Source organism: Manis javanica, chromosome 2 (genome assembly GCF_040802235.1).
Source record: "Manis javanica isolate MJ-LG chromosome 2, MJ_LKY, whole genome shotgun sequence".
NCBI lineage: Eukaryota > Metazoa > Chordata > Mammalia > Pholidota > Manidae > Manis > Manis javanica.
Genome location: NC_133157.1, coordinates 184,065,694 through 184,081,441, shown reverse-complemented (window position 1 = coordinate 184,081,441; position 15,748 = coordinate 184,065,694). Strand labels below are relative to the sequence as shown.

General features: G+C 33.3%; 1 protein-coding gene across 11 annotated transcripts in view; it reads right to left on the bottom strand.

Annotated features, from left to right (window-relative positions):
- VPS13B (vacuolar protein sorting 13 homolog B) overlaps positions 1-15,748 on the bottom strand; it is an 861,603-nt gene that overhangs the window by 412,850 nt on the left and 433,005 nt on the right. For all 11 annotated transcript variants that reach the window (XR_012128333.1, XM_073229878.1, XM_073229881.1 and 8 more), the window contains one exon: positions 3,375-3,595. Coding sequence is in view for 10 of the 11 variants with exons in the window: in XM_073229878.1 (XP_073085979.1) it covers positions 3,375-3,595 (221 nt within the window). In the remaining variant the exon portion in view is untranslated. The remainder of the gene's footprint in view (positions 1-3,374; positions 3,596-15,748) is intronic.

Genomic DNA, 15,748 nt, shown 5'->3' with positions numbered 1-15,748 from the left:
TAATAATTTTCTTTATGTCTATTTTATTCAAAATATTAAAATAACCAAGTCCAACCCTTTAATCTGTGTGTATATTTTTCCCTAGGCATTTATTTATATTGTTTCATTATTTCAATTGTTTCTCTTAGGCAATATATAGTAGTATTTGCTTTTTCCCCTGCTTTATAAATCTTTGCCTTTTAATAGTAGTAGTTAGACCAGGGATCAGTAAACTTTTTCTGTGTAATAGGCTTTGTGAATCACTGCATTCTCTGCTGCTGCTACTTAAGTCTGCAGTTGTGACCCTACAGCAACCTTAGACAACATATAAAAAATAGGTGTGGCCAAAATGGCCTGCAGGCCTTAGTTTGCTATCTTCTGTTCTAAACACTTCTAGCTAACATCATTAATATTTAATCAAGTAATTGATTAGGTTGGCTCAGCCCTACCACTTTTTTTTTGTTTCCTGTTACTATCCTGTTTTTTGTAACTCTTAGCATTTCCTAACTTTAAATTGATCTAATATTTTTAGTATTTCATTTTAATTAACCTATTGGCTCTTTGGTTATATCTCTTTGTATTTTTGCACTTTTTAGCAGTTATTCTAAGTATAATACATATATATAACTTATATATTTATAAGTATAAACAGTTATACATATTTTTTTAATGTATAGAAAAATATTACCAAGCTATTTACCATTTCCTTGGATTGTCTTTACTTCTCAAAATTCAAATTTTCATCTGGTATCATTCTCCTTTACCCTGAACTTCTTTTAGCACGAACTGTAAAACAGAACTGCTAATGGCAAATTCTCTTAGTTTCCTTTCACCTACACAGCCTTCATTTCATTTGATTTCTGTAGGATTTCTTCACTGGCTTGACAGTTTTTTTCTGTTAGTACTTTAAAGATATTGTTCCAATGTCTTCTGTTTCTTTGGTTTTTAATGAGAAATGTTCACTCATTCAAATCACCGTAAGCCTATATATAATGTGTCTTCTCATAGCTGCTCTCAAGATTTTTTTAAATACCTTTGGTTTTTAGTTATTGTAATCACAATGTGCCCAAGCATGATTTTCTTTGCATTTATCCTTAATGATAAACATGCTGAGAATTGGGTGAACTTGAATATATAAAAGCTTATTTCTTTCTGCAAAATTTGAGATCTTCTACAATTACTTGTTCAATTTTTTCTGTCCCCATCTTTTTCTCCTTACCTTCTGGAATTCTGATCACACATACACTAGAGTATTTTGTCCCACAGCCACTGAGGCTCTGATCCTTTTCAATAATGCTTTTTTCTCTTTTTTTTTCAAATTCAGTCATTTCTATGCTCTATCTTCAAGATCAGTGACTCTTTTATCATATACAAGCCACCTTCAAGCCAATAAGGTATTTTTTTTCAGGTACTGTATTTTAAGTTCTGAAATTCCATTTGATTCTTTTTATACTTTCTATTTTTCCATTGAGAATTCTTACCTTTTTCATTTTTATACCTCATGAAAAAATTATAATAGCTGTTCTAAAGCATATTTTGCGATTCAATTATTTTAAAACAAATTGGAAACAATCATTTGTGTGGTTAATTTTTGCATTTTTCTCCAGAATATATAGAAATAATCAGTAGGGTGGATGGGCTGAGGTAGACTTCTGTTGCCATGCTAGAGCTGGATCTGTTATGGTTTTCTTTTTAACACTGTGATAAAGGATCTAAAGAAAGTGAATCTGTTTTTCTAAAATCAGTTTGCTAGAGCTAGTAAACTAGGTGGCAGACATAAAACATCAGGAATTAGTTGTTTTGTGGTTTTGGTGGTTAACATCCCTAATCGCGGCATTAGTAGGACCATTCCCCCTTAAGCCTAAGTAGAACGAACGCTTCAGGGCCTCTCCCCCTTGCTTCTGGTGGTAGCCAGGAATCCTTGTGTTCTCTGACTTGCTGCTAGATCAGCCCAGTCTCTGCCTCCATCATCACGTGACACTCTCCCTACCCATCTTCACATCAACTTCCCTCTGTGTGTGTCTGGGTCCCAATCTCCCCCTTTTTACAAGGATACCAGTCACCCTGAATTAGGGCACGCCATAATGACCTGATTTTAACCTGATAACTTCTGTAATGACTCTATTACCAGATGAGGTCACATCCGTTAGTATACCTTATACTGGGGTGCTAGGAATTCAAAATATCTTTTGGGTGGGACACAATTCAATCCATAATAGTTTCCCTTCCTCCAGGAAATGAGCTTCAGCAACCATCAGCAGCAGCAGCATTCAGAGAATAAGCTAAGGAGGGCAAGTCATTTCAAAATTATGTTCTTCTATACCACTGTCGGTCATAAGAGAATGGCAAATGGCCACTAAACTGGAACATTTAGTGTTCAAAAGCATTTACTACCAATCACGCAAGAAATGACTTTGAGCTTTTAGAAGTTATGACAATGTTCACTTAATGTAACTGCCTCATCATAATTCTATGTGTTACAATAATAAGGCCTCACCAATATATTAGATCCAATCTTTTCAAAATGAATATATACACAAATACATATTTTTAATAACTATACACACACACTCCATATATTGTACAGTAGGAGGAAAGAGGCAGGAAGAAGAGAAAGGAGGATGCTATCAGTAAGGAGGCTCTATAAAATATGGAATATTTGACCCAATTTAAAAAATAAACTTGAAAAACTGGTTTATAACCACTTAATGCTAGGATAAACACAGATGTATCAACACTAACCTGTCAGATCTAGTAATATTCTAAAAAGTATTGTTCTAAAAATATAATTTCAAATAGTATTCAACACTGACAGTTTATGTGGAAAGTGTTATAGTCTGCTTGAAATCAAATAAACAAGTATTAAATTGTATGCAATTAATAATTTTTATAAACCCAGGAGATCTGTGTTCATATTAAATTGTAAAACTGCAGCATACATATTTGGCCTATAACAACTAAAATGTTCTGAGACTAAAAAAACGCCTTTTTAAAGTAGTAAACAGTGCTTTTAAAAAATATTACATATGGAGCCAAAGAAATTCTGAGTAAGAATCTGATTGAAAATTACATTTAATCATTTCAACAGCCTCTTCCATTCCGACAGTAAAGCAGTTTTTCAGCTTTAAGTTTAAAACCTTTACATCTGCAACTGATTTCATTCCATCAGCTAAAAGATGCGTTTATGCTGCAACCATTACATTTTTAGAAGAGTTCAAATTACAAAACTTGAGAGAGCTTCAAAGCAATACTTAATCTAACCATTCTGATCTTGATGGCCCTATTAAAAATAATTTAGGACACTTAATAGAAGAGAAACCCTTTAACAAAATGGGTAACAATTGTTCTTAAATCACATTATTTTAAATTTCCTTTCATAAATCAAATATACCAACCTGAGGGTTTGAGCATTTTATCTCAAGTGACTCTAGGTCAACATGGAGACAGACAACAAATGAATGCCTTGTATCAGGTCCTGTAACAAGTAGTTTCTGAGATGTGACAGCCAGAGTAGAGGTACAACCCATAGGTTCCACTAAGCAAAGTGTCACTTGTTTTCCGAAAAGGGTATATAAGCTGAAATGATGCAAGCTGATAGTCCAAGGAAAAGCATCACCTGATATTGGGGACAAAAGTGGGTAGGTAAGCACACATACAAATATATAGTTAATTGCCACTTTAAAGTAAGCTATTAAACTGTATTTGAGATATAAAATATTTAATACAGCATCATAAAAAGTGGTTGTGCAAAACAATCATTATGCTAAACAATTTACATGCACTTTAAGTTATTTTAAAATTATATTTGTATTTATTATAACATACTATTTTATCAATATTATAAAACACAAAGAAATAGAAATTAAGGAAATGAGATAAAAATATAAATACAAGCTCTAACTCCCAATTCCCTCATCCCAGTGTGTTGTTTTGTGCAAGTGCTGGGGATGTATGCACTATATCTTGAAGACCATAGAAAATATGTTAAAATAGGAAAAATGCAGTAATCTCTGCATGGTAACCACAGATGTGGCTGTGGAATGAGAGGAAAAAATAAACAGTCTACAATGGTCTTGTAGACCACCTGCACCAGAAACTTGTGGGTGTTTATATAAAATAAGAGTTTCCTGGTTTCTGCTTAGACCTACTTCATCAGAAACTTTGGTGGTGAGACCCAGGATGCATTTTGACACAACTGTGGTGGTTCTTATATATAATGTTACTTTTTTTAATATGCTTGATAAAAAAATTAATACTCATAAATTCGGGATTAAAAGCCAACTTTCTTTTCTTCTTTTATACTTTTTTCTTTTCTTTAGTTATCAGAGTTAATTCATTAATATAAACATGACATAACACCACCTTTTTTATTGTGGCTATAGATAAAGTGCTTTGTGGAGTAAATTTTTAAAATTTATTCCATATTAGGATATTTATGAACATTTATTACTAGGATCCCAATTTGATGAAAAATATGTTCCTATGACTTCTATTTTTGACTTTGCAATTCTATTAGCATTTGTCAATATACATAGTATAGTACAGACTTCTTTTCAAATAAATTATTTTATAAGTTGAAAATATTTTCTAATTAAAGGTACTAGTATCTCACTTATGATACTTTGGAAAATACATATAAAGAAAAAAAACCAAAACCAGTCATAACCCACCTTCTACACTGCCACTCCCCATAATAAGCACTATTAACATTGCTATATTTCCTTCAAGTCTTTTATCCCCCTCTGTTATTGGACATGCCCACACCGAGTTAGAAACAGGATCACACCATAGTTTTATTTTCATGTTATTTTTCAATGGTAAAAAAAAAAAACACAGTGAACTACTAAACAGATTGTACTATATACATACACATTAAAGAAATCCAAACATGCATTTGAATTTGAATGATGATACTTAGTGGATGCTACAAGGTAGACTCTCTTAAGTCTGAACATTCAAAATGTCTTGACCAATTATAGTTAATATAATTAAAATTAGAAACTTTGAAATTGAGACTTGGATAGTAAAATAAATCTAGCTACAGGATAGTCCACAATAACCTGACTGGGAACAAAGCAAACTGCCTAATAATATGTGGTCAGCACTGTGATACTCTGCCGGTTTTAAGACTTAAAATATTTTGCCCCCAAGAAGGAATGACAAACTTTAAATCATCTGTAACTAATTCAAAAACTATTTTAAAACCTACACAAAGTTTCATGCTATTTACAAAATAAAGGGTTTGCCAAAATTTGTCTTAAAATACTTTGGAATGATTTTAGGTTACACATTTTATAACTGGTAGTGAGCTATATATAGTGTTATAATTTAATGTTATACAAGAAATGCTAGTTGGTGACTATGTTGGATGAGGAGTACCACATACAAATTGATTAAATTTAAAAAATCCCAAATGATGTTTGTACTATGTCAGACTCTGCTGCTTCTTTGGAATCAGACCAATAAATTGAAATTGGATATATCATCTTTTAAGTCTTAAGTAGAACCTTTTAAGGTAATACCTTTATGTCCATTTATTTAGCATGCATTGTTTTAAAAAGCACACCCTACCTAGAAGATGAAAGATTAACATCTAATGATAAAAGTTCCCATAGTTACTCACTGGGGAAAAAAAAATTACCAAAACAAATAATTAACTGCACAAGTATTCCTCTTACCACACCTACATATATTATGTACACAAAATGCAATAAAAACACCTTATCTATTTATAACACTGGCAATATTATTAATGTTCTGAGGACTCCCTAAAATATGCTCAGATAGTCATGACAGGTCAGAACCATGTATTATTCTAAGACCCTCAACATTAGTATTTTCACTTTAATTGGAAAGTCCTAATACAATAAGATGGTTCTTTAATTTTAGATAAACTACGGCTGGCAGAATTCATAAATTTTGAAACAAATAGTCTAAAGAAAAAGAAGAAAGAAAAAGAAATCAAGAAGATTGAGAATTCCACTTCGGTGTGAATTCGTGAAACCTGTGTATTATCAACAGAGAAACAAATACCAATAAAATAATTATCAAGAAAATGATAAGCAAACACTGATGTAATTCATGTAAAATAATGTGAGAATGAATGTGATAGAGATTTGGGAAAAAATGAATAAAGAAAATTTAGTGAAACTATGTGCCACATGTGTCAACGACAGGGAGTGGGGACTTCAACACACAGTATTTAATTAAAATGGAGGGAAATCTTTAGCATATGGATTCCCTCACATTCTATCACATGCTGCTTTTTACACAACACTAGAAGCAGAAGTTAAAGGACTGGTTTAGATAACAAAAGAAGACATTCTAAATAAACAACTATATATACTGCTGTCTTTCTATATATACACACATGTGTATATACATATATACACACATGTATCAAAAAATTTATTAATGTTGAGGTTAGTGAACAGTGACTAATTATACAGATGGTTATCATATACTTCTAATTTATGAGCTTTAATCTTGGGGGGTAGGGATCAATGTTCTAGAAGAGAGTTAGTCTTTCTCTTTCTTAAGATGCACCTCTATACTGTGTATGTTAATTGGGGCCAATGTGAATCACTTCACAAACATCAAAGTGGCAAATGCAGAAAGAAAGTTGGTCAGTATTGGAGATACCTTCCCCAGTTTTCTTTGCTTTTGTAATCTTATAGTCATTAGATATGTTTAGAAACAAAAAAGCACCTTCTTAATTTTTTCCCTTTATGTCCAATATGGGACATATAACTGGACAGTATGGGACATCCAGTATGACTCAGGCAGGTTTTTAGTTCAAATGTGAATTAGTGTAACCAGGAATATTTTACTACCATGAGGCTTAACACTTTGGAGACAGATACTGTATACAAGCACAAATGAGCCAACACTGCTGACATTGTTTCCCCAAACCATTTAGTATTCATTGATTTAAAAGCAGTTAAGATAAAAGGTTTTTTAATTTGAAGTTATGTTTTTAAGTAATGGGTACTTTCAAGGAATGAATGCATTAAAAATGCTATTAAGTGTAATCAATTTCCCTGGCAGAGAAGAACAGCTGAGATGACTAGAAAGAGGGAAATGAGAATGAGGAACCTATAGTTTTATTTGCTCTGTAACCAAGTTTCTAATTCTGGAAAAAAATACTGTTTCGTATTAAGAAATGTGAAATGTATTACATGTACAAAATGTAATAATCATGATAAAATAATGGATAACTGACTTTAAATTTTTTAAATAAAGGTTTGTATCTAGAAACCCAAGAATTCACTGTGAAAACTACTATTCACTTCTGAAAGATATTACTGGTTTAATAAGTTAATAATAAAAATTTAATTGCTGCATAAAGAATAATACTGGTTTTTAAGATTGTCTAAAACTTATAATTTCAGTTATAACAATGCAAAACCATAACAATTACTGATTTTAAAACAAGAAGGGGACTCAAAGAATAATAGCACTGTCCTTTAGGCAATTAAGGTATTAGTAAACATTTCACAATTTTAAAAAAGATGTAAATATTGTAAGAATGCAGGACATATTTAGGGTCATACAGTCATCTAGCAATACACACCTTCAGTTTCTATAGGTTGTCAAAAATATTACAATTCCGCTTATTTTCTAAAATGACTTACAACTAAACAAATGGTCCTCTTTATCTCACCTAATAAAAAGAATCCTAAATAATTGAGGAAACATTAACATAAAATAGTTTTTGAGTCTCACAGTTCAGTGATATGATAAGTGGGTTATAACTTGAAACTATAGGGTATAAATATCCTTATTTAAAATTGTTTTTTGTTTCTTGTTACTTATTTTATCTTTTTTTAAATAACTGAATAGCTATTTATCCTTTATTATGCTATATAACTGAATATGTATTTTATAAACATGTTCTCAAAAATTTAATAACAGATTAGAAGGATGTTTAAGACCCTATCCCATTTTCAAAATATTTTCAGCTATATACATATTTATAATAAAAATTAAGTTATAAACATCTGCAAGACAAAAGTACTAGATATAATTAGATATAATCTTTTTTCTTAACACAACACATTGTGCCTATAATTTTAGTGAATTTGAGAAAAATACAAAACCTTCCCAAGACTTCTACAAAAGAAGTGTTTACTGCCATTAGTTGAAAGTCAAGATTAACTAATATAAAAAGCTTTGCAACTTTAACTCTTCTAATAAATGAGTACTCATTAGGAATGAAAGACATACATTTGTATTTTCTTTTTTATTACTGAAAGACTATATCAATTTATGTTTATTAATTGGTTTACTGAGTACATCAGGAAACTGTAACACGCCAGGTACAGCAAAACGAGCCTAGATTTTAAATCAGACAGACCTAGATAAAAATCCTAGCTTTACCTGTCCCTTAGTGTTAGGGGGAAAATGATTATTCCTAAATGCTCAGCTTTTCACATACAGTTTTTACCCATTTCGTGCCTTTTCTGTTGATAAGCAGAAGTGGAATACTTCATTATAGAAAGAACCAACTTAGTGACAAAAGAAAGGAGGAATAAAGAGTAAAGCAAAAGGTAAAAAGTAAAGTCCTGATGAGTTTTACTTCTTATCATTACTTGGTATTAGTAAAAAATTTTTTTGAAAAGTAAGTTTATGGATTGCCCTGGGGCTCTTTCAGTTCAAGAAATGATTCCAAATTGTAAATGATGTAGCTTGAATTAATTTCTACTTCCTGAAAACCTCATTAAAAAGAGAACTGGGTGGAAGGAAACCAGAGTTCTTGAGATCATGTTTATCCATAACTTACTGCCTGACTTGTGATTTAATGCTCTGGGGCTCAGGTGAACTACTTCAAAGACATACTCAAAGACATACTAAAGCTGACGGTTGTTACCAGGAACTAGCTGTGAAATTAGAAATAGAGCCATTTTTGGTATTAAAGATTCCTGCTACTCTGCCACACAATATTCTATCATATTTTCAGTGCCATATGATGGACAGTCTTGGTTGAACAGATATTTGGGCATATAAGAAAGGAACAAAGAAGCCAGGTATGTGATAATATTATAGACTTGTACTATCAGTGAAAAGGTGAGAGCTAAAGCATAGGTACAGATGAGAATACCCTATAAATAGGAAGAACATCTGTATTTAAGGAAAAAGCAAAGGAAAAGGAGCCCTTGAAGGATATTCAGAAGTGGACATGATCCATAAAAAACAAACCAAAAAGAGTGGTTACCCAGAAGTCAGGAAAGAATTGCCAGAAGAAATCAAAAACATCAAGGGTTAAAAGGTTTCTACTGTTTTTGGTAACTAAGAAGTTTGTTTTGTTAGCTTAATAAGATGTAAAGAAATTTTAACATTTCATAAGCCAACAAGGGATAAAATAAGAAGGTTATAATTGATGAAGCAAGTTCCTCAGAAACAAAGTGTATAGCATAGACTATGTAGTCAATAAATATTTGTTTTATGAGAGGAGGGAGGGAGGGAGAGGGACAAATAGGTAAAAATGGCTGGGTTCAACACTGGCAGTAGACTAAAGACTGCTTTCAGTTAAGAAAAATTCACTTGTCCAACAAATATTTACTGAGGTAAAAACTATATGCTAGATATCATTCTAGGACCTAGCAATACAGTGGTGAACAATACAAACACTGTTCTCATAGAGCTTGCATTCTAGTTGTGGAAAGAAAGAAGATAAACTAATAATAAAATATTATTGTGCTAATGGTGGTAAGTTCTTTAAAGAACAATTAAGCAGGATAGTGGGACAGGCGATAGTGCTGCCATTTCAGATCAGATAGGCCAGTAAAATCACTCTGATCAAATGAAACTTTACAAAGCTGTGAGCCATGCCCTTATTTGGAAGAAAAGTATTTGAGAAGGGGAACAGTAAGTGCAAAAGCCCTACAATGGGTACATGTTTGGATGGGAAGATGTCACTGTTTTCATTAAATTAATAGGAGGTCATGTATTGAGCAGGTAAAATAATTGGATAAAGTTGAGGTAAGTTATGAAAGTTTATAATAGCTGTTATAAAGAATGGAAAGACATTAAAAGAATTATAAAAAAGGTGACAATATTATCAGTAAGGGCCAGAAAAAATTTTTCCAACAAATTGTCAGGTACTTCAGAAAAGCAGCTCAGATGTCAAACAGTTGGTATGATCCAAGGCTGTACTTCATTTCAAGAAATTGAGAATCCACAAGAATATATTAAACATATCATATTATACACAGTATATGTACTATACAGTAATTAAAACTCTTAAGTGCCCACCATATTCATATTCTTGTTCTATATAAAACATTCACGGCTATTTCTTTAAAGCATAAGTCACTATGCATTGTGTTGTCTGACTCAATGTGGCCCAAAGGAGGAAATAATGAAATGTAACTACTTCCAGGCTGAATCTGAAGAAAACTAGTAGCCTATGAAGTGCACTGATAAGAGAAGGGCTATCAGGTGAGATTTGTAGTTATGGCCAAATGAGGAGGATAACAAATTCTCCTCCCAAAAACAAACTACAAGCTGGACATAATTGACTTAACAACAAAACAAAGCAAATGTTTAAGTACTGTGTAAGTCAAAGAAAGGCATACAACAATCTGTCAAAGCAAAAATATCCATTTAAAGAAAAAATGGATAACTAAATAAGACTTGAATATTCCAATACTCCATTCTCAATAAATGATAGAATAACCGGACAGAGAGTAAGTAAGTTTACACAAGAGTTTAACAATGATATCAACCAACTCAACCTAACTGACATGTATATAGGATTTTGCACCCAACTACTACAGAATCACCATTCAAGCACGTATGGATCATTCTCCAAATAGAACACAGGCTAGACCACAACGCAAGTCCTGATAAATTTGACAGGACTAAAATCATACAATCTATGTTCTAGAACACAATGGAATTAGAATAGAAAACAGCAACTAAAAGAAATCTGTGAAATTTTCAAATATTTGGAAGTTAAACAACACACTTCTAAATAATTTAGGGATCAGAGAAGAAATCATATGGAAAATCACAAAATACTATGAAGTAAATAAAAAGGAAACAAAATTTCTGGGATGCATGCAGCTAAAGTAATGCTTAAAGAAAAATTCATAGCATTTAATGCCTGTATTACATAAGAACCTATTTCTAAAATCAAGAACCTAAGGTTTCTCCTTAAGAAATTAGAAAAAAAAATAAGATGAAACTACAACAAAGTAAGTAGGGAAAAAAAATTAAGATTTGATCATAAATCAATGAAACAGAAAAAAACAAAAACCCCAACCAAACAAGAAAACTGTAAGTTGGTTCTATGAACAGATCAGCAACCTGACAACTCCTTAGCTAAGCTAAACTCAAAGAAGAGAAGCCCAGAGGTTAGGAAAATCAGGAATTAAAGAAGGAATAGCACTATCAACTCTAAAAAATATATAAAGGATTAAAAGACAGTATTATGAACAGCTCTATATGTCCCCCCAAAGTTAGGTAACTTAGATGAGGACAAATTTATAGAAAGACACAATTTCATGAAAATGACTGAAAAAGCAGAAAATCTGAATAGATCAATAAAAAATAAAGATAGTGAATTATTAATTAAAAACTTTTGAGAGGATTCTGGGAAGAAAGTGGAGTAGAGAGAGTAGGAACCCACCTTCTCCCACCCACATGCCAAATCTACACCTCCATACACAGAGCATTTCATCCTGAACAAGAACTGAGACCAATGTTAATACCTTCTATACAATGAGGAATAGAAAATTCACATAAAAAACAACAGGAGAAAGAAAGACACTATAATGACAGGAATACTACCCCCAGCACAGTGACCTATGGTGGAGGGGGGGAATATTGCTGAGAGAGACAAGAGCAGAATCCCTGCCCTGGGACACAGGAAAAAACTCTGAAAGAACACAATTTTCAAAATGAAAGCACCTGCCATGGGAAAGTGGCCCTACCAGAATGGACTAGAAATCAGAGGTGCTGGCCATTATTTGCATTCCTTCTGCACATGTTACTGTTGCCAGGAAAAGGGGTCAGGGTCACATGGCAATTTCAGACTTGGCCTAGGCAGCTAACTGAACCTGCCCTGGTTATCAAATAGCCACACCTAAGCTTCAGTAGTCGGTCCTTGCTGCACAGAGCCAGCAGTGTTAACAGAAAAATCCCTAGGCTGAAAGGGGGTGTGCATGGTGCTGCAACCAACCCACCAACAGGGTACCCAGAGTAGCCCAGAGTGCACACAGGCACATGAGTAAGTATGAAGAGGACCTGCTACTGTCTCCCCAGTGGAAACCCAGACTCTGACAAACCCAGAGTTCCACAGAGAACACACAGGAACACTGGGGAGGGTGCACAGGGCCTGTTACTGCCCAGCCAGCAGGACCAACAGCAAGGATTCCTGAATTCCCCAGAGTAGTCCACAGCATGTACTGGCCTACAAGTAAGGGGACACAGGGTACTCAGCTGGTACCAAGAGTATGCCACCAACATGTTGCTGGCTCACCACCATCCCCACACAGCACAGACCCCACTCATTTTCCACCCAAAAGCCCTTCCAATGGGACTTCCATACCACCACAGGACCATGCCCAGAGAGTCCTAGCAGCAAGAAAAAGACCATCTCATGCTCACTTGGTCTCCTATGAGCCAAAACCACCAGGCACACAGAGATACAAGGGAACCTGTCTATAGAGAGCCAACCTTTCAAGATTGGGAGAGCTGGTCCTTTCTAATTCATAGACTAAAGCACAGAGAGTCAAACAAAATGAGGAGACAAAAGAATATTCTTGAAACAAAAGAACATGACAAAAATGCAGAAAAAGAAACTAATTAAAACACACTTAAGCAAATAACTGGATAAAGAATTCATTAATGATAACAAAAATGCTCACCAGACTTTATAGAAGAGTGGAGGAACTCAGTAATAACCTCTACAAAGAGATAGAAAATATAAACAGAACCAAATGGAGAAGAAGAAAACAATAAATGAAGTGCAAAATGCACTAAAGGGAATCAACAACAGAGCAGAAGAATGTTTCAGTGATCTGGAAGACAGAGTAATGTAAACACTCAACTTTAACAGCAGAAAGAAAAATAATAAATGACATGAGGATATGTTAAGGGAGATCCAGAACAATATCAAACATCCAAACAGTCACTTACAGGAGCCCCAGAAGGAAGAGAAAGAAAGTAGACATGTATTTGAAGAAGTAATAGCTGAAAACTTTCCTAACCTAAGGAAGGAAACAGTCTTCCATGTCCAGGAGGCACAGAGAGCTCCAAATAGGATGAACCCAAGGAGTTATATCTTAAGACACATTATAATTAAAATGCCAAAGAATCACAGACAAAGAGAGAATCTTAAAAGCACCAAGGGAAAAGCAAAGAGTTACCACATAAGGCCATTCATTTAGCTTTCAGTAAAACTGTTCAGGCCAGAAAGGAGTGGCATGACATACTCAAAGTGCTGAAAGAGAAAAAACCTCCAACCAGGAATACTCTACCCACCAATGTTATCATTCAGAATGGACAGGATATAAAGAACTTCACGGATAAACATAGGTTAAAAGAGTTCACCACCACTGAACTCGTCTTACAAGAAATGTTAAAGGGTATTCTTTAAGAAGAAAAGAGAAGACCTTAACCAGAAGCAAGAAAAATATGAAAGTAAAAATTTCACTGGTAATAGCAAACATATACCAGAGGCAGCAGCTCAGCCACTTAAAAGCTAGTGTGAAGATCAAAAAGACAAAAGTAGTATAATAATCACATCTAAAAATTAGTTAAGGGAGTCACTAAATTAAATGGTGTAAAAGAAGGCATCATATATATAAAATGTGGAGGACGGGTAGTAAAAAATGTAATGTTGCTAGAATGTTTGACCTTAAGTGACCATCAACTTATCATAGACTGCTATGAATGTAGGAGGTCACGTAAAAAATAAAAACCCCATAGTAAAAACAAGCCAAAAATCTATAAGGGATACAAAAAAAAAACCAACAACAAAATTGAATCCAAACATAACACTAAAGAAAGTCATAATGCATGAGGGGAGAGCAAGAGAGGAAAAAAGGATCTAAGAAGAACAATAAAAACAACCAGGGAACACTTAACAAAATGACAGTAACTACATACCTATCAATAATTTCTTCAAATGAAGATGGACTGTTACAATCAAAAGACACAGGGTGACTGGATGGGTGACAGAACAAGACCATTTAATTCCTGCCTAGAAGAGACTCACTTTAGACCTACAGACACACACAGACTGAAACTGAAATCATGGAAACAGATATTCTATGAAAATACGAATGAAGTAAAAGTTGGAGTACCAGTACTTACATCAGACAAAAAAGACCTTACAACAAAGGCTGCAACAAAAGACAAAGAACAACATTACATAAACATTCAGGGCTCAATCCAGCAAAAAGGCATTAACAACTGTATATAATCTGCATATGCAACAGAGGAGCACCTAAATACATAAAGCAAATTTGAACAGACATAAAGAGAGACTGACAGTAACACAGTAATAGTTGGGGATTTTTAACATCCCAATTACATCAATGGATAGATCATCTGGAGAGAAAATGAACAAGTACACAAGGCTTTGAATGACATATTAGACCACCTGGACTTAAAAGATATATAAGGGACATTACATCCTGAAACAATGGAGTATGTACAATCTTTTCAAGAGCACAAGGAACATTCTCCAGAATACACATTGAGACAAAGCAAGTCTCAATGAATTTAAGAAGACTGCAATCATATCAATCATCTTTTCTAACCACAATGCTATGAAACTAGAAATCAACTATAAGAAAAAAATGAGAATAAAAACAAGCACATGGAGGCTAAGCAACAAATGGTTCATTGAAGAAATCAAAGAGGATATCAGGAAAAATTTTTTAAATAATGAAAACAGAAACCCAAAAGTTACAAATCTCTGGGATGTAGGAAAAGCAGTCCTAAGAGGAAAGTTTACAGTGATGCAAGCCCACCTTAAGAAGAAACATCTCTAATAAACAAATTAACCCTACAGCTAAAAGAACTAGAAAAAGAACAAAGAAAGTAAAAAATTACTAGAAGAAAGGAAATAGTAAATATGAGAGCAGAAATAAATGAAATACTTTATAAAATGCAAAAGATCAAGGAAACTAAGAGCTGGTTCTTTGAAAAAAAATAAAATTGATAAATTTTTAACCAGACTCATCAAGAAAACAAGATAAAAGTATCAAATAAAATCAGAAATGATAGAGGATTACTTACAGTCTCCACCATAGAAATACAATTATAAGAGATTACTATGAAAATTTATATGCCAACAAATTGGACAACATTAAAGAAATGGATAAATTCATACTAACATACAAATTTTTCCATGACTGAACCAGGAAGAAATAGAAATCCTGAACAGACCAATTACTAATAACAAAATCATATCAGTAATCAAAAAAAAAAACCCCAGCAAATAAATGTCTAAGCCCAGATTTCACAGGCAAATTCTACCAAACATTTAAAGAATAGTTAGTACCTTCTTACTCAAACTGTTCCAAAATATTGAAGAGGAAGGAAAGCATACAAATTCATTCTACAAGGCCAGCATCACCTTGATACCAAAACAAGACAAAAACACTGAAAAAAAAAAAAAAGGAAATTACAGACCAATATTCCTGATGAACATACATGGCAAAAATCCTCAACAAAATATCAGCAAACCAAATACAAAAACACATTAAAAAGACTATTCACCACAGTCAAGTAGGATGTATCCTAGGAATGCAAG